General features: G+C 51.9%; 6 protein-coding genes across 6 annotated transcripts; 2 read left to right on the top strand and 4 right to left on the bottom strand.

The window, feature by feature from the left end:
• Window positions 1-2,540: 2,540 nt before the first annotated feature.
• On the top strand, window positions 2,541-3,016 carry N0V89_001915 (uncharacterized protein; the record flags this gene model as incomplete). Its single annotated transcript, XM_056210726.1, has 2 exons — window positions 2,541-2,575; window positions 2,653-3,016. 2 exons carry the CDS (start codon window positions 2,541-2,543, stop codon window positions 3,014-3,016), a joined length of 399 nt encoding a protein of 132 aa, XP_056074199.1.
• A 345-nt stretch (window positions 3,017-3,361) lies between these two features.
• Window positions 3,362-4,226, bottom strand: N0V89_001914 (uncharacterized protein; the record flags this gene model as incomplete). The annotated part of the gene is made up of 2 exons (XM_056210725.1): window positions 3,362-3,962; window positions 4,219-4,226. 2 exons carry the CDS (start codon window positions 4,224-4,226, stop codon window positions 3,362-3,364), a joined length of 609 nt encoding a protein of 202 aa, XP_056074198.1.
• Window positions 4,227-5,042: 816 nt separating this feature from the next.
• Window positions 5,043-6,998, top strand: N0V89_001913 (uncharacterized protein; the record flags this gene model as incomplete). Its single annotated transcript, XM_056210724.1, has 1 exon — window positions 5,043-6,998. The coding sequence occupies one exon, from the start codon at window positions 5,043-5,045 to the stop codon at window positions 6,996-6,998; it is 1,956 nt and encodes a 651-aa protein (XP_056074197.1).
• Window positions 6,999-8,816: 1,818 nt separating this feature from the next.
• On the bottom strand, window positions 8,817-9,944 carry N0V89_001912 (uncharacterized protein; the record flags this gene model as incomplete). Its single annotated transcript, XM_056210723.1, has 1 exon — window positions 8,817-9,944. The coding sequence occupies one exon, from the start codon at window positions 9,942-9,944 to the stop codon at window positions 8,817-8,819; it is 1,128 nt and encodes a 375-aa protein (XP_056074196.1).
• Window positions 9,945-11,330: 1,386 nt separating this feature from the next.
• N0V89_001911 (uncharacterized protein) lies at window positions 11,331-13,069 on the bottom strand (the record flags this gene model as incomplete). The annotated part of the gene is made up of 3 exons (XM_056210722.1): window positions 11,331-12,098; window positions 12,174-12,281; window positions 12,428-13,069. 3 exons carry the CDS (start codon window positions 13,067-13,069, stop codon window positions 11,331-11,333), a joined length of 1,518 nt encoding a protein of 505 aa, XP_056074195.1.
• Window positions 13,070-17,627: 4,558 nt separating this feature from the next.
• Window positions 17,628-18,613, bottom strand: N0V89_001910 (uncharacterized protein; the record flags this gene model as incomplete). The annotated part of the gene is made up of 4 exons (XM_056210721.1): window positions 17,628-18,249; window positions 18,345-18,351; window positions 18,438-18,444; window positions 18,605-18,613. The coding sequence occupies 4 exons, from the start codon at window positions 18,611-18,613 to the stop codon at window positions 17,628-17,630; spliced, it is 645 nt and encodes a 214-aa protein (XP_056074194.1).
• Window positions 18,614-18,936: the final 323 nt, after the last annotated feature.

Genomic DNA, 18,936 nt, shown 5'->3' with positions numbered 1-18,936 from the left:
GTGGAATTGGGAGCTGCGGCGCAGATGATCGAACCGATCTCGAATATGGCTACGAGTACAACGAAGGCCCATTTAGCAGGGAAGAAAGTCTATTTTTTTTTGTTAGCAACTTACGAGAGGAAGGAAAGGCAGACGTACGTATACTTTGCCGATTGGCAGTTGTAGCGCAGCAAAGGTAAGCAGATACGCGCTCTCGTACCACGCGATGTCATCGAAAGACTTGAAGTCATTAGATATCGCAGGTATCGTGACCCCAATAATAGTTCGGTCCTATTGGAAGAATGGTGAGCAGGTGTATCATGATGCGGTGTAGGAGAGACATACTAGAGCGGTAAGAAAGACTGCCAAACACAATGAAAAGACCACAGGCAGGACAAGTTTTCGATCGTACTGTTGAGCTTTGTCGCTTTTCGTCTCGCGTTCAGTCTCGTGATTGGTTTCCTTGAGCTGTAGCGGAAAACTGCTGGCCTCTGAAGTTGTTGTGCCTGGACGGCGAGACCCATTAGTTTTGTGCCAACGCATCTCGAATTTTGGGAGAGGATGTAACTACTGACCTTTGCAACAAGAACTCAGAGCATTAAATAAAGAACTTCTAGTGTACGTCTTCTATGTCATGGATACCTAAAAAGGGTGACGATGAGTGAATAGTGCATAGCGCCAATCATTTCGGTTCGGTACCGAGCTAAGCTCGGCTTTTAACCCGAAGTTACTCTAAACGTCACCACCTTCAACACCGCCGAAATGCCCCATTCATAACCTCTGATCGATCACAAGGAAGCAAATAAATTCGCTATACACGTCTTTTGTGGCCAGGATCTTTTGGCGGTACTTGTGTACGCCATTATGCCCTCGGGCAAGAAGCCCGTTAGCTGCATCCCTTGTGCGAAGCGGAAAGTACGATGTGACAGAGTTCAGCCCTGCTGTCATTGCAGGCGAAGGAGACAAGACACATGTGTGTACCCCGAGCTAAGCGGAGCCAGTAATCAGCTCCTCCAGGGGCACACTGAGCGGATCGAGAAGCTAGAGCAGTACATCCGAAGTCTCGGTGGTGACCCGAAGCACGCTGATGGGGCACGGAGCTCACATAGCTCCGAAGATCGAACACCTCAAGAGGCCGCAGGAAGAACTGGTCCAGGCCCAGATGATTTCACTCCTACTCCCTGGTGTCTACATGATGAGCCAACACTTACCAGGAGAGTCCATCGAGCTGTTCGGAGGGAATCTGAACTATTGGCACATGGGGATGGCGTGACCTACATTGAAACGTCCGTTTGAACCCATCGTTTAATTTATCTTTTCTGCCACTGATGTAAAATGTAGGCCAATGTGGTACAGCTGGAAAGGCCATGATCATCCACCGAGCTACCATCCACCGAGCACAGAGGCCTCTAACACCCGGAACCTACCGACAATCTTGAACCAAAGACCGACATTGTACAATGATAAATCTTTCACGATCCTGCCGCCATCGTTGTATCTAGGCGTCTTATGGCCAATCTTCCTGAAGAACGTGCATCCCTTGGTCAAAATATTCTTCGATTGGGAAATAGCCCCTGTGATTGAGAAGGCTCAGAAACTTCCCTCTACATTGACCGTCGAAGAGGCAGCACTGGTTAATGGAATCAGATTAATCGCTACGTTGACGTTGTCTCTCGAGGAATGTCAAAGTAGCCTGTCCGTATCAAGGCATGAGCTTCTGCAACATTGCCAAAAGAGCGTGGAATATGCCTTGACAGAAGCGGAATACACGGAAACGACAGACAAGCGGGTATTGCAAGCATTGATGCTGTATATTGTGAGTCTCTATATCTTGCACGTGCGCTCTGCATCCTGACACAGCTCGTACAGTTGGCTATGCGCGACCGCACACGGCCTTTCGCCATACATGCGCTTATGGGAATTGCCAGTCGTATCGCCGAGCGGACGGGTCTACATCGCGATGGGTGCACCTTTGGTCTGAGTGCTCTACGAAGCGAAGAACGTCGGCGCATATGGTGGCAGCTGCAGTTCATGGAACTTGCTGTCGCGCGAATCGTCGGTGTCCTCAGCCTGACGATCTTCGCCACGTGGGATACCAAGGTGCCGTCGAACCTTGAGGATAGTGATTTCAGCCCGAACACAGAAGTTATGCCCAACGAACGCAAAGGCTTGACAAGCATATCACCTTGTCTATGGAGATACAGTATACTGCAGAGACGTCGCGAATTGCTAGCTAACAGTACATCTGGATCTTTGGCTTGGATAATGTCGCCGCATCTGTCACTTGCAGAGAAGGACGCTCATATTGACGAACTGGAGGGGATCTTGATGGATAGGTTTCTGCAACATTGCGAGCTTGTCAATCCACTGCACATCCACATGCAGATCGGCATCCGCCAGTTTATCCTCGCAGCTCGCAGCAACGTACGACAACCAACACTTGTGCATGCGAAAATCTCCGAATTGCTTCCGCAAGTGCGTGATGATTTGCTGGGAATATGTTCAAAGAGCTTAGAATACTTCGTGTTGAGTCAAACAACTCCATCAATTTCAGGCTTCAGATGGGGGAACGATATTTTCTTCCAGGTATCTTCCTGTAAGTACTTTCGGACAGATTAACCGAGCCAAACTGATCGACTTAGTCGTATATGTGATCCTTGAAGCGCACCAAAGATCTGGCGAGCCCCAGGTCGCGGATTTATGGAACCTTATCGGCCGTGTATACGAAGTTCATGCCGACCTGATGACTGCTGCAAACAGGCCAGAGGTGGATTTCATAGCTCGTATCACAGTAGCAGCGTGGCAGAAGTACGACATCGAGATGCGACAACAGAGATCAGGTGTTCCAGGTTTACCTGCGATGGAGACCCCCGAGTGGATACGAAAATTGTGCTACAACTTCAATCTGCCGCTGACCGACCCTTCTGCGACAACCGAAGAGGCCACAGAGACTCTCAATTCCGATCCGGCTCAATTTCTGCCGGAAAACTTCGACTTCGACATAATCGACTGGTCGGCTTGGGAAGCTCTGAGGTAATCTTCAAAATTACAATTCAGTTCGAGTATAACGTTAATGGTTTACTCTATCAACTGTGCTACTGGGGTTTATCCTCGCTCATGCTCATTGATAACATTACAAGGGGGTATAATTATTCTATGGTAGACTGATTATTGGACGTCAGCAACGCGCAGAGCGCGATATTTAACGAGGTCAATGCACAGTAGATGTTGTCAGAGGCTCGTAAGGAAGTAGTTTGCGGCCGTGGTAATGCCGAAATTTGACATGCACGTATATGATCTTCGTACTCGTACAACCCGGGCTTGCATCCTCCAATGATTCGCATTCTGATGTCCATTCGAATGGCTGCTTACGCGCAGAATCCTAAAATCGATGCTTGAAATCAGGTTGATGCTTCGGACTCGCAGGAAGCTCAACCGGCGCAATTCCAACCGGTAGTTCTTGGGGCGATACAAAAGGATTTACACTGCGGACCAGATTAGCTTTGATACGCGATGCAAACAGAGCATATACGACATACCTGGGGTCCGTCTCGGCATAGTACGCGTATGTGGTTGCGCCGCCTTGATCATTGGAGATTGCGCGCGAAGTAGGATACATTTCTGTATTGTTGTCGTCCGCCTCCATAGACTTCTGATCGAGTGGGAAGCCATTGTTTGTGTATGGGTTGGTCTCGTCCTGCTGGCGCTTCTTGCTGCGCCGCCAGAAGAGGAACGTTATTAATGCTCCGATGAGGACCGCTGCGCCTACTCCTACACCTACGCCTGCACCGATCGCGGCTGAGTTCGAGGAGGGTTTCTCTTCCTGGTCTTCGGTTTGGGTACCCGTGTGGGTTGATGGTGAGTCAGTCTGTGTTGCGCTGGCGGAGGCTGATGCTGCGGTGGGACTCTTGCTCTTCGAAACAGCTGTCGATGGTTCCGATGTTGAGCTTGAAGTCGAAATATGTGTGTTCGTGTACGCCTCACTGATTACTGTGAGGGTGTAAACATCATCGTTGGGGAATCGAAACGTTTCAAACGACGCATTGCATTCGCAGCCGTCGAGGCAGCAGTAGGAGTCCACGTTGGTTTGGTTACAGGCAAATACTGGCGCTCCGTTGTCCGCAATGCTGGTGCAATGATTTGGGCAGTCTGCTGACCCCCATGTCTTGTCGGAGCAGGTCCCTCGATGCAATCGCGCTTTGATTGGGCTGTGTGGATCGCTAACGCAAAGGCCGTTACTCAGACATGCTTGGTTCTATATACTGTTAATGCATGGACTTGTAAGGGAACATGCGCGACACACCTTGTAGCAGCAATGGCTGACTTCTGCATCCGGATTGCATGCTGTCAGAGTCAGTCCTAGGCCTCTCAAGTTTTAGCCAGCGTTACGGACGAGTATCTGCAGGCGATTCGTTTCCATTGGGGAAGAAGCATGTAGCCAGAGCGTGAGAGGAAAGCGACGCGATACAGAAGAATCGACCTAGAAAGCGCATTTTGAGGACGCTGTGGGCGCAGAAATCGAAGCGATGGTTCGAAAGACCGGGAATCAGTGACCCACGGAGGGGGCATGCATGCCTTAAAGGCGGATCAACGCGCCCAGCGGATACCTGGTCAGTGACAAACCATACCGTAGTCTAACGGCCGGAGGATCTCTATCGAATCGGGCTATGGGCCATGGATATCTCCGTTCGAATGCCAAACTGTCCCATGATGGAATGAATCGCAAATTGGTACGCAGTTGGCTTCCTTATTGCGAGAGCCAGACCTTTCAGTCCACTCTCGCATTGGAAACATACACTTCTGCAGGGCTCGCGTTTGGCAACAAGGACGCAGCATCGTGTGAGTGACAAGACCCAAGTCCGAAGCGCTTGGACGTGTCGTTAGCTGCATTAGGTATTTCCCTTCTCTTCCCGATGTCGTTCATTAGGCGGCCCACATATGATTGAAGCTAGCGCGGCCCCTCCCGCGTCTGTCACGTGAGTATTCCCGCTAGAGCGCGTCTGTGTCGCGCCGTCATCCCGATCCCGACATTCTTCCAGCATCGACCTCTCGAAAACAGCATCATGTCGGAGCCGCGAAGGTCGACGAGGGCGCGCGCAAGGGAGGAAGCCGTACCCCCGACCCCCGATCCGCCAAAAGAGACGCCCAGCAAGCCACCTTCGAAGTCACTAAAGCGCAAACGAACGAGTGTCGCGCCCATCAAAGATGCAACTCCAGGCACACCCGTCGCGGAGGGCCCACAGCTACCCTCGCAACCCGTCCTGCCCCTCCGAGTCGTAGAGGGCCAGCCACTACCGACTCTGTCAGAACCGCAGTCACTCGATCTGTCGTCGCAAGAGTATCAGGACATACAGCACAGTGGCGTGCTTAGTGCCTCTCTTCAGCGGTCCCGCGCGATATGGGTGTCTGGCACCAATTTCAGGCTCTTCCATGCGTTTTTCACACCACCGAAGAAGGTCGCTGATCGTACTGAGGAGGACAAGCAAAATATACAGCGGCAGAAGGAGATTGTGCGCAACTTTCCACAAGTGGGCGAGGCACAGTTGGTTATAGAACCACATACGTTTCCTATCCGTCTCTATGGACCGCGGGAGGCTGTCAGACAGGTGCAAAAGAAGGCGCCGACATATGGACAATGGCCAAATCATAATCAACAGAGCCCGTACCAATACAACCACACGCCACCCCAACATCAGCCGCCTCCGCAGCAACGGCCACCGCAGCCCAAACCACAGCCGCAAAAGCCAGTCCCGCCGCCGCAAGCGCCTGCGCCCGATCCTGTTATCCACATGCTGGCACAGCGAGCGGGGCAAGATCCTGAACTCAAGGCTGTCATGAAGATTGTCGCCGCAGGGCAGGCTACGAAAGAGCAGCTAGAGTTCTTTCAAGGACATATTAGCGAGCTTACGAATATACTACAGAAGCAGAAGGATGCAGGTATACAGCATGCTCCTCCACCTCCGCCTCCGCCAAAGCCAGCCACCACTCCACGTCCACAGCCTATAGCGCCGCCTCCGCAATCAGTTGCACCGACACCAACACCACCACCGCCCCCGCCCAAGCAGGAGCAGCAACAACCGATACCGCCCAAACAGCCTGCTCCTAGTCCTACTCCTCCACACGTCCAGCAACCGCAGATGGCTCCAGCACCCCCAGGACCGCTCCAGGCACCTCATCCCGGCAACTACAAGTACAAGCAAACGTATAATCAACCGCAGCAGTACCATCAGCACCATGCACAGCAATATTCCCCCGTTTATCAAGCGCCTAGGGCAACTTATCGTCCGCTGGTGTTTGACTTCAAGGAGGGCAATGGGGACAAGTTCTACTTTCCAACATACAGCTTTATGGAGTGGTTACCCAACAACTCAGGCGCGAAATTCTCTTTCTTGGTCACAAAGATGAAGCCAAAACCACCGCCAGCCACGAACATAAAAACGCCTGCCACGCCAGCACCGAAAGTTGCTCAATCTCCTGCTGCTCCTGCCAGCACTGTGCCCACTCCGACTCCTACTCCAGCAGGTGACGCAAACAATGTGTCGACTCCAAACGGCGCTCCACCCAATATCGCAACCCCAGGACCTGCCCAAGCCACTCCTACAGCGGCGCCAGCACCAACAACCACCCCTCTACCGCCCGCCACACCCTACGTTCCCCCACCGCGAATTGAAGACTTCGACGAAAAGGTTGATATCAAAGACATCGAGTTCTACCAACCTGTCACCGTTCTTGTGATGAGCGGTCATCCAGACATACTTCAGACGCTGCCACGTGCCATTCGTCCGCCGGATGCCGTAGAGAAATACATGAATCAGGTGTTCGACACATGCAGAAGAGCAGAGGAGACATTCTTAGCATTCAGATTGCCAAAAGAGGGTGGCGCGGAGGCTGAGAACGAGGAAAAGAAAGCAAGGAGTGGCGATGCTACGCCCGTGGTGCACGCGGCTGCTTATGATGTCTCCATGGCCGGCGACAGGAGGAAATCGAGTGGCCGCCCGAGGAAGAGTATAGCGGTGTAGAGTCGCGGGCTTCTATTGAAGATGGCCGAACCAGAGGAATCCTACTTGTGCAGCATGAGTGAGAAATTTTGTGTAGGACTATGTAGTATATTCGTGTATGCAGACGTGGTTAAGAGAGAATTTGATACCCAGCAGCTCTAAATCAGCTGTATTACCTTTCTACTACATACTCGGGCTTGATCTTGGCTACCTGGATGTATTGAAGGCCCAGTTGGAATTTTAAACAGCTGGTCGCGCATCATCTTGAGACAATGCGCACGTCTTCTTCTTTACAGCAATTGTACAAGAATTAGTTGTGCTCTAGGGGCCTATTTCGCGGGGCTTCGCGCGCGCCCCTCGCACGGTGCCACGTGACGGTACGCCTTACCGGACTTCGTTGACTCGAGATTCCTTACACTAAGAACCGCACGTCGTTCCTCGGCCTTGAAGAGACCGAAGGTGCGCTTTTCCGAAGCAGCAGAGTGCGAGTGGCGACGGACTCCGGGATTGGTGCGCTGGGATGCGAGACGACCGTTGGCGAGAGCGACCGAAGTGAATACCTGTAGTACTGAGCATCGTGAGACCAGATGTCTGAGTATGTTGAAAGAAATCCTAAAAAAGAATCTGGCGATTGAAGAGCACCCGCTGCATCGACAACTAATAAACACAGTAGAGGGCAAAGCACACTGCACTCTATCCCTCAAATATGTCATCTACAGACCTATACCAAACGCACACTACACTCCCCCTCGCACGTCCTACTTCGCAAGCGTACCCTCTAAATAAACCTTTCACGGCTGTCGCCCGATCCACACCCATCAGCAGCTTAAATTTAACCTCGCGCACCGCCACCTGCCCGACAACTTTATCTCAAACTCTCACATAATCCGCCCCGTCATCTTTTCTCTCCTAACGTTGGCGCAGACCACAGTTTAATCAGAACTCCGCGAATCCTGCAACTTTAATTTAGTCTTACACCACCTTGTATATCAAAGTAGGTAGAGGATTTTTGCCCTAGATTTTGAGATGGAGCGTATGTCCAGCTGCGCAGGGAATATTCGCATGGAAGCAAGTGGAGTGAATCGCGATGTGCAGCCTAGCCACATGCGTGCGTCCATGTGGCTGTGCGCCAATCCAGGATACGTCCTGTAGGCCCACCCTCGACGGGGGCCTTCGTTTCACATCTGCGCTGAGAGGGCCGCTGTGATTGGCTATGCCTACTGAAACGACCAAGAAGAGGGTTTAACGAATCATGCTCGAGAGCGAGAAACATCCTCTCGAGCAGGTAGATGTGAAACGTGCGTGTCCTGGGTTGGAAGGTGACAGAGAGGGAAGGTTACCGTGTGAGGTATTGGTAGGAGGAAGGTAGTGGTGGTGGAGATTTCTTCATTTCGGACACTGCGACGATCTGCAGAGTGTGGGGGAGTGACATGCAAGTAGGCTTTCGTGTCCGCGCGTTTCAAGGCATGTGAACATCGGACAGTCCGAACAAGGGTAGACCCATAGCCTCTCCATATCCTTGAATAGTGACAAAATTAGCTGAGCAATCGTGATATGCAGATGGTATTCACGCAAACACGTCAAGAGGATGATCTATCATGAATGATTTTCATTTGCTTTGTACCTATTCTCAAGCACTTTGAGAACAGTCTGGCTCTACAGTAGAGTCCAAACGCTGGCTATGCTTTGCAGTTACAAAAAGAACAAAGATGCACAATCCCCAAGCTTCGCGGTCTCAGAACCCCCAAAAATGAATCTAGAATAAGTGAAGTAAGAAGAGAATGTACACGAAACAAAGCGCTACCACTCATGGTTTTGTGAAGGAATGGAAGGCAGGATTTAAACACGGCGAGCGTGGAGAGCAGGGCGGCCGTACCACATGCTGCGCTTCTGGATGTTGCCGTTGGAGCAGGTGGTACCGGGGGCAACGGCTTGCCAGACGGCCACCTTTCCGCCGTCGCAGAGACCGAACTGAGTAGATCCGTTGCAGACAATGCCGGTGCCGGAGCAAGATGAGCCACTGGTGGAACCGCCGGTGGAGCCACCGGTCTCGCTGCCGCTTCCCGGGCTAACGGGAGCGCTGGTAGGCATGGCATATCCGCTGGACATGCCAGGAGCAGTGCCAACGGGTGCGGAGGCAATGGGCGCAGAAGCAACGGGAGCAGAGGTGGCGATAGTGGCGAGAGTAGACTGAGCCGGGGCGGAGACAGCGGGTGCGGAGGTAGCTGGTGCAGACTCGACAGGAGCAGAGGCAGGGGCAGACTCAGCGGGGGCAGACTCAGCAGGGGCGCCAGAAGGAGTGCTGGGAGTAGAGCCCTTAGCACCACAGTCGCCGGTGGGGTCCTCGGTATCGTTGGTGCCGCCATCCTCGAGGTTCTCACCCGGGTTGGGGAACTTAACGGCGTGGTTAAGCGGGCTGGTGCAGGTGGTGGAGGCGATGTTGGCGACGAACATGTCGGGAAGGGCATCGAGACCAGAGGCATCGCTCGCACCACCAGTGACATCGATGGGAGCGCAGTTCATGTAGAACTCGGGGGCACCCGACATCTTGGCGAACCAAGACCAGGCAAAGGTACCCTTGCCGTTGGGGATGCTGTCAGGGAGTTGGTATTCGAAGGACTTGGTTCCTTCAACACCGGGGCAGCCACCCTCAATGCTCTTGATGACCTTGAACACGGAGTCCTTGGTGGGCGTGGTGTCGGTGGTGTAGGAGAGCTGGCAAGAACCGCCTCCGTGGACGGCGCTACCGTCGAACTCAAGCTTCTGGGTCTCGCCAACCTTCATCGAGTTCATCTGAGTGACCGTGAAGCCATACTGGCTCTTGCAGGGGAATTGGTCAGCCGTGATGGCGGCCTTGTCAATCTTGACTTGATCGGCAGAGTAGGGGACCGGGTTGGAAATGGTGATATGGGCGTTGGTAGCCGCAACGAAGGCAGAAGCCGCGAGGAGAGCAGATCGGAAAGACATCTTGATAATGTTGGAATCGTACAACGACTGGAATTTGTTTGAAGGAGTGTGTTTGAAATCGAAAACTAGCCCGGCTAGAAAAGAAGAAAGAACTGCGAAGCTGAAGGAATGTAGAGCGTTGGAAAGACTGTGATGAGATGATGGCTATAGTGATTGTTGTGCCAGACGTTTATATACGTCCAGACCTTCCCTCTACCACCTACTGCCTCCCTTGTCGTCCGCCACACAGCCTACCCATCGTCGGAGTTTCCTATGACGATCCCTAATTACCAGTAGTTTCGAACATGGTAGTCCGGAAACAAAACATCAGCCGGCCAGGCATCACCTAATCCACCGTGCCAGCGCCTACGAAGGTACGTGCGAAACTGGGGCTGATCGTCATGAGGCTACCAGCCAAAGGAAGCGCATTTCTTAGGTTGTCTGGCTCAGGTACATTGATGCGATATCCGAGAATGGAAGGCCGGTCCAGGATCACGGCTGTCCATGTTGGTCGCCTCCGTGAGGAGGTTCTGTTTCGAGGTGTCCACCGAATAGGTCATTGGTCATACCGGAGTCGCTTAGCGGGCCGCAGAAAAATCCGGCTGACTGGGGTTGTCAGGATGTTTTAAGCTTGTTTGAGCCATGGCACAGCCATCCTTGTCAAAAATGGCCGATTGGTGAGTCTTTCGTGTCCTAGTTTTCCACTGTGCCCAAGTTCGTAATCATTATACCTGCGTTAAGAGCTTGTCTCTCCATAGTGGAGAGTGCACCTGCATCTGTCACAACTCTCGCACGACGGCGCAGAACATTGGCCTAAGGAAAAGCGCCTGGCTGATTTGATCGAGATGTGGATCGCCTGGTCGTGCGGATGACAGCCCTGTCTCGCCTGTCTCGTAGGTCCGAAGGCGTCTTCCTAGTTGATCCTTCACGAGGCCACCAGAATGCAACCACAGACCAGTGTATCCTTCCTTTTCGGTTAGGTTTCCTCCGAACCTGTTATGCGTTCCGATTGCAGCCCAATCCCGTAGAGGTCTGGTTTGGTAAAGTAGCGTCGTGATTGTCCGCCGTGTTTCGATTAGTGCTGCGCCCCGAGAACGCGGTCATTTGCAGAGACCTGGAAACACTGCATTCCGCCCCCAGGCTACCACTGCCAACTCTTTGTCAAAGCCGAACGAGCTTCGGGCCATGATATACTAACCCCACCAAGCCGCGGAGGCAATCTCAAAAATGTCACACTCGCTGTCCGGCATCGTGGCATAGCCACTGCTCTGTCGTCACCTTCATGCTTCGTAGTCTCAGCAACAGACAGTCTCAGACGCAATGCTGTATACAACTCTCGTACGATAGATCCTGTGCTAACTCAGTCCAAAGTGTGGGTCCAGGTTCCATTGCGGTACTGCAACCAAATCACGCGTACGTCCTGCTACGCTCCAACTTCCGCAGAGGCACACCAGCGGCGAAGGCGACGTGACCAACATCTTTCTCGCCTGCAACATCAGCCACGTACACTTCGACGTCTCGCATGATCCTCGCTCTTTCCATGGCATCCAGCGTACTTCCGCCCTCCGGTATTTTGACGAATGGATTTTCGTACGTCATGCTAGCGACCGGGCCGAAGAACTCAGGGCCGAGTGTCATCCGCTTCAATATCAATGCAACGATACCGGTGATAAGTATGACGTTCGAAGCAGCGAGCAGGAGCGAAAGCCAGGCGAAGTTACAGACAAATACCTCTTCGGTTGTCGTTACGTTCGCCGTCGTCGTGGCACCGATGAAAGGAGCCTGATTGTCCTGGACGCGAGCCTCGAACGAACTCCACAGATCCAGAAACGTCATGTTGACGCTTGATAGATTAGCTGGTAGATATGCATCAACATCGGTGGCCGGCAGGACATCGGGTCCATACAAGGAGAGATTTCGAGATAAACTTCCAAAATACCCTAAGGGCTGTGTGCTCAGCTGGTAATAAGTGTTCAGAAGCAGGCCTAGTCTACTCGAGAACGCCTCCTTAGGAACCGCTGAAAGATCAACGTAAGACTCCCTAGCTTTCGAAAAGGCATTCTGAACAAAAGGGTACGAGGAGCTGTTGGCCAGAAAGCGTTCCGTTGCGGTGGAGGCAAGGACGCCGGTCGCAACAGCAAGTGGAAAGTTTTGAGCGAGTCCGTAGGTTATTAACTGATGTTCCAGCCCGGTATAGTTGGTGGGTCGAGAATCGGACAGGGACCTTCTCATTCGGTCTGCAGAACATACAGTCCCTTGGCAACGAACACCGACTTCTACGTGGGCTTGAGATACCAAGCAATGTGCGACATTGAGGTCGAATTGACCATCTTCCTTGTCGCCTCTCGGATACACCGACTAGAGGACATCATCAGTGAGGATATGATCTGAACGGTGGGAAATATGAACACATCCAACAGATTCTATCTGCTCAACGTGTAATGTATAGAAGGTATTTATGGCAAAGAATTGAGGGCAAGTTGCATTGGCAGGGGAGTACTCACAGCGAAAAGCAGCTTTCGGGGCTCGCGAACTGTATCGTTACCGTTGCGCAGAATGGTAGTATTTTGGTTTCCAAGGAACGCGTCCAAGCGTGCAGTCAATACCCCTTCTGTGTCATTTGTGCTACCATAAGTAGATCGATCGGTGTCGATGAAGAACGATGTAATGCGTTCCTGGGGTTTGAAAGGGTCGTTCTTGATGGACTTATCCGACCAGACCTGACCAGGAACCAGTTCCTCCAATCGTGTATAATTGGTCCTTTGTATCTGCGACGTGATATTGCTCGGATATGGCGACTTTTTGAAAGGCTCGCAGTCGACCACAAGATAAGTCGTCTCGATAATGAAGCTTGAACTCTCATTGAGTGGGAGACCAACCACAGGTAGGCCTACTAAGGAGCTGTAGGCTTCGGGTGTTTGAATTAAGGACTTCACATCTTGCCATTGTCCGGTCATCGGGCTGGATAGGTTTGACGGATTCAAGATCGGAATCTTCACATTTCCCCAGGGATCCTGCTGACTTAGCTTTCCTGCTTCCGGAGCCATAAGAGCCGCGCTATAGAGAGCTGCAGCGTCCGCAAACTTGCCATTATCTACGTATGTAGTGGCTAAGCCCAATAGGGTACTTGCGGGTCCTGTGCTCATATACCGAAGCTTAGTGGACGATTCAGTGCCTCGATGTTCACGTGTCATCAACCTCAGAGAAGCCTATATTATCGATTAGTGTGAGGTGATAGCTTGTCAACCCACAAGGAGCTTAATCAGGAATAGGGGACCCGTACCTGGCCGCCAAGTGGAGATAGGGTCCACAGGAAGAGAAGGTTCACCCCGACAATAGTAAGCCTATGGAGTAGTAGCTGACTTTCCACAGTACCCCAGACTGACTGACTTGCCATCAGCAGTTCCAGGGTACCAAGTTTTGTTCCCCGTTCGGCCATGTAACGGGCTATCATTTTCAGACTGCGCCCGCATATTGCAGCAAAGACGATCGGGAAAATGGTTGGTCCCTAGTCCAGATAAGCAACGAACGACAGCTTTGTATTTGTGTTGGACTTACAAGGTCCATAGCCGACTCCACTTTGGGACCAAATGCGTTGTGCTGGGTCGGTTTTCCATCAACACTGCTACTGCGACAGCGAGCACTAGTCCTTGTAAGCATTATATTTGCATCCAAGGCATGTATTCGCTGACGAATGAAGTAGACCGGCAAGAGGAGCAAGACGATGTCTCCGATCATGAACAGGTAGGACAACTTGGTATGCTTCTTCAATGGCTTGGGTTCCTGTGGCCAACTCGGAATCGAGGTCACGGAGGTTTTCCACGTCTTCGATGTCGACACGTTCGTCGTGGGATGGCTAGGTGTGACTACGCCATGTCGTCGTGAAGGGAACCATTTCGGTCTGGGAAGAGTGATTTTAATGCCCATCGTCGTCTACCTGTAGCACGAAGCGGAAGCGATACGAGATAGTTGGCACACGCAGCACGAGGCTGATGGTCTGCGGCGAGCGAACGCATTCTTCTGCGATCCAGCATTTGCGGCACAGCATTCCAGTCTGCATGGTGAAACGCTACAAACATTGCATCTGCGAAGGGTGCGGCTCCCCATAGCGCGAGGGGCCGAGACAGGCCAATCAGTTGCCAGGGATCGCATTGTAAGCGCCGAGACCACAATGGTGGGAGCGTAGTGGTGCGGGCCGAATGGGGCTGCGAGGCGCAGCTCGATGCCGAAAGACCAGAATGAAAATATGTTGCCAAAGAGGTAGCAGAGAGCTGTCGAGGTTGTGGGTGGCGTTAGGTGAGCAGCGGGAAGGTGCGCCCGACAGCTCCCAATCAGAATGCGAGGTCCCATGGCTGTTCTGTGAGGAGGCACATGTAGTGTATATCGACTCCGTGAGTAACGAACTCTCACGCCGAACCTCGCAACTCGTGAGCGATCGTGTGTAATTTCTACAAGACATCCAGGATCACTGTAATTACTCTCACGCCGCACATGCTACCTAGGTATGCCGCTCCAAGCTCTAGCATGCGAGAGTAAGACTTGCTGTCAGAAGTACAGGAATTGGCAATCGTCCGAGGCATTCTCCACGAAGACGTCCAATCATGCTCAAATTTCCGGTGGAGCAAACGCTCAGTGAACTTAAAGTACTGAATGGCAGCGAACTATAGCAGATCCCGCCCCCATTTCCGCAGGAAAGCTAGCAAACCGAGTTGTTACGGATAGTACCAAAAGCCCTACAGTTGTATTGTGCAGTTTGGGGTAACTTGGCTGTCTATGCAAGAGCTGTCATGGCATACACGCGTAGAGCTTGAGAGATAAACATAGCTTACACATCCCGAATTAACGATCATTGAGCAGATTAAGATTACTATGAATTAAGACTACATTAACAGAAGCATAAGGTCCATCATCCAACCTGCGGCCCAGCGCACCCTCCAATATAATAATCGTATCCATCGGCTGGACCCACAACGAGCGGAGTAAGCCCGCGACTGCATGAACCCGAGGTGCAAGGGTTGACGACATTCCTCTGCGTGAAGAACTGCTCGCAAACATTATTCCCGACACGGAAGAAGACACAGTCTCGATTCAAGTAGCAGTTTCCGCAGCAGGATCGGGCGGCGTCGCGGCTGTTGGCGTCGCTCCTCGCACCGAGCACGGCGTTGGGGCCTGATAGAGAGCGACCGTCGCTAACTTGCAAGGCGGCGACGTTATCGCAAGCTCCGGCTGTGGCAGTGGCTGTTGCGGTGGTTGTCACGGTTGAGGTTTGACTGAGCGTATCGGTTGAGGTAACGTGGGCCGTGGAGGTTTGCGAGTCTGTCGAAATCGAAGTTGTGTGCTCCGTCTGCGTAATGCTTGTAGTGACGGTTGAGGTCGTCTCCGGGGCTGCAAGGGTAATACCGGCAGCATATTTGGTGACAGTAATGGTTCTTGTGCTGGTAGTTGGCGCTCCTGTAGTGTATCTAGTGATAGTGCACGCCGGCAGAGTTCGCGTAACTGTAGCAGTTCTTACTGGCGCGGGTGCAGTAGATGTAAGAAGACCTGAGCAAGAAGCCGGCAGCTGCTGCTTCGCTCCCCTACCAAAGGCAAGCCCACGCTTGCCAGGGGCGGCACATGTTGTTACTGGGGTATATGGAACCGTCGTTGTGGAGGTGGTCGTTGAAGTATCTGTCGTGATAATGGTGATAGCTGTGGTGTCCGTTGCTGTCACGGTGCTGACCTCTGTTGAGGTACTTATGTCTGTAGACGTAGTGGTAACGACTGCAGTCAATGTTGCGGTTAAAGTAACTGTGGGTTGACTGACAGGGTTGCCCGTCTTGGTAGTCGTAGTTGTTACTTTGGCTGTAAACGGGCAAGGCTTGATCGTCTTTGTGATGATAACTTCGGGGCGGACCGATTTTATCGACGTGATGGTCCTAGCCGGAGGTTCGCAAGTTGCGATACGAAGGCCTATCTGAGCAATTGATTGGTAGCACCGCTGGGCATCCTTCTTGGAGAGGTTTGTTGAGTACCCTTTTGGTTTGCAAGCTGGGTAATACGAGTTTGCTGAAGCAGTTACCGTAGCTGCAAGCAAAGTGAGTGCCTGGAACTTCATTGTGCAAGGAGCGAATGCCACTAGTAGGACTGAGGAGGAGGATATTTCGTTGAAGCAGCCGAGGAGACGACTATGAGTTTCTTTTCAATCGTAGGGCGGCTCGTCAATAGTAGTTGACCTTGTGCAGAGGAAACGCCACATTCTTGAACCAGACTGTAAACGCCAAAGCCACTCGCGGGCCAGACTCTGCTGAACAGACGCACGAGCACCGGTTGGGATAGTACTACTATTAGTCAATACTATTGCCGAATTCAACCTTACTAACACAAGATTGATTGATATCGAGTCCATGGACCAGAGTACCAGGCATGATGGTGACATACAGGTTGCTGTAATTCATCGAACACGAGTCTGACGACCGTGTTTTGCGGAGAAGGATAGAAAGTTGATTTCCACTCTCGTGTCGGGATCACCGACATCCGAGTTGCTAGTTGGTCGACTAGAATCAGGGGCAGCCCGTCTCGCTCATCTCGCTCGTCTAACCCTGCTCCTTTCGGTAAGCTCCAAATAGATATTGATCTTGTTCAGACTTCACACAATATTGCGATATCGGTTTGGATATGTTCATAAGGTGTCCGCGGTATGGATCTAAGCTCAAAGTTAGCTACCTATAGGGTATGAGTCTAGTTAGAGTCATATCAGGATACATGTTTGTGGAATATTTGCAGAGTGATTGAGATGTCACGTCGGGGCAAGCCTAACAGCAGGGTCAGGCGAGTTGCCAGCGCACCAAAATGGAATCGAGGCAGACTAGCACTTCCTCTTTCGTTCTAGCCGGACGTTAGTCGACTTAGTAGATGCCCGCTATTCTCCATCGTCTCTCAAGAATCTGGAGAATGCAGCTCATGACTGGAGACCCTGCCGCGTGGAGTCCAGGCGTGCCGGCGAATATACTCGTGGGATTTGCAAGGCTGAGAGAGGCTGCGGGGAAATCGGAAGAAGACTGTCTAGTGATCTTAGCTGTCGCGAGGGTGTTCTTCTACAGTTTGGTATGTTGCTAATTCGTGTCGCTTGCCACTGCGGCTTCGCTATGGGACATGTCCATCGTGTTTCGCACTCGGTATTGGAGAATGCTGCTGGAATTTCTGTTCCACCCTACGACGTCTCCTTTGACTAGAAATTTCACTGCTCTCTATCACAGGCCTGGTGAATTGCACTGAGACGTCAATAGGCCAATACGGTTGAATAGACGGACGGTGAATGCAAATCGGGTGTGAGATTACTATTCTACAAGATTATGCGGTCTTTCCTGCGCTCCCGCAGATATGCATCCATCGAACGGTTAGGACGATGACTTTCTGAGTGCCTTCCTCCATAAGTTGCGTATGTGACATCGAAGGTGCGTGCTCCCTAAGATGCCGGTAGTAATCGTCCAATACGATGCGATTGACATTAATCTTCGAGCAGCCTTCTGCAATGCACTGTTGCAACAACATGGGCTCGAACCCATTAGTCCCGTGCAGTGCTATTCGAACGCGGTTATTTATGTTCGTACGAATTTGGCGAAGGCTTCTCAATCGTCAGCAAACTATATTAGGAGTGCTAGCTTCGAGGAGCAATGCAGCAGGGGCAAGGCATGCTATAGCGTCCTTTGGGAAAGGGCTGAGGGATTACCGTGGAAAATCAAGCTGTGGTCCCCTGGAGTCATACTCTCCGTGGCAGTTCCCGAACGCTGGTGCTAGCGCGTCCACACCGGTCGCAACGAATTCCTCTATCTCCTCGGGCGTTGTCTTGCTACCCTCGAGGTCGGCTGTGTCCATAACCCCATCCTCACCACCCTCAATGCGACCCGGCTCTGCCTCTGTTGCAATACCCCTATGCTGGCAATAGGCGACTAATTCTCTGGTCTTTTTCAAATTGTCCTCTTTCTCGAAGTGACTCATGTCGACCATAATGCTGTCGAAGGGAAGATCATCAGCGCTAGACATGATGAGATTGTAGTCTTGGGCATGATCCATATGCAACACAATGTGGTCTCGCATTGGCGATCGTAGAATTGCATCCGCTGCAGCACGGATAAGCAAACCTGAGGAGTATGTCACAGCCCATGGGAAGAATTGGATGATGATAGGCGATTTGGCGACCTCTGCTGCTTTCACGAAGCCGAGGATATGCTCGATGTTGTAGGCTATAGCAGCGATAACCCCATAGCGTCCTTCTTCGGCGGCACGCAGAACACGGTTGCTCTTATTCGTTTCCCTCCAGTTGGACGGTGGGCTCATGCTGAAGTACCTTCGCGTCGTGGACCTTAAGGGTAGAGGAGTTCGTGGAATATTCAGTGAGGCCGTGAATATTTACTAGGTATTAGGAGAACCTTTATGAGTTACCTAGGTACTTCGCATTACGTAGGTTTTGCCGGGCGCTCGAACCGAAGGCAACCCGAGACGAGGGTTTGTCGCCCTATGCCCGATATTTGCGACTCTGCGGCTCAATAGCTCCGTGACGTCTTGGTATCGCTTCCAGCAATTGCGCGTCTGATTCAGACTCCTTTACGATGAATGGGCCCACAGAACTGACGAATACCAGGCCAGTTAAGTCCTGTGGCATACGCCTCAAACGCTTCTTCCCATTAACATTAAAGGCGGACGAGATTCATGGAATGCGACGTCCCCCTCTTAAACTCTCGTTATCGTGTTACCATCTCACAGACCTTCAAGCTTCAGAGGCGACGTCCAACCTTACCCACTTTTCCCGTAAATCATCGCTCAGCGACTGACGAGGCCAGCCGATCGCCTGTTGGCGATCATCAATCAAGCGAATTACCAATTCACGATGCTGCGCATCTTGCATACTCAAGCCAGCTTACAGGACTCGTCAGCAATGAGTTCCAAAACGGCATCTCAGTCTTCGCCGAGAAGGTGGAGCGGGTAATATACCAATATATAAGCATTGTATGGATATCAACATCGAGGCTGGATC

The sequence above is a fragment of the Didymosphaeria variabile genome (assembly GCF_027946475.1).
Source record: "Didymosphaeria variabile strain IMI 356815 chromosome Unknown scaffold_2, whole genome shotgun sequence".
NCBI lineage: Eukaryota > Fungi > Ascomycota > Dothideomycetes > Pleosporales > Didymosphaeriaceae > Didymosphaeria > Didymosphaeria variabile.
The sequence above is the reverse complement of the archived record's forward strand: the minus strand, read 5'-3'. Positions and strand labels throughout refer to the sequence as shown.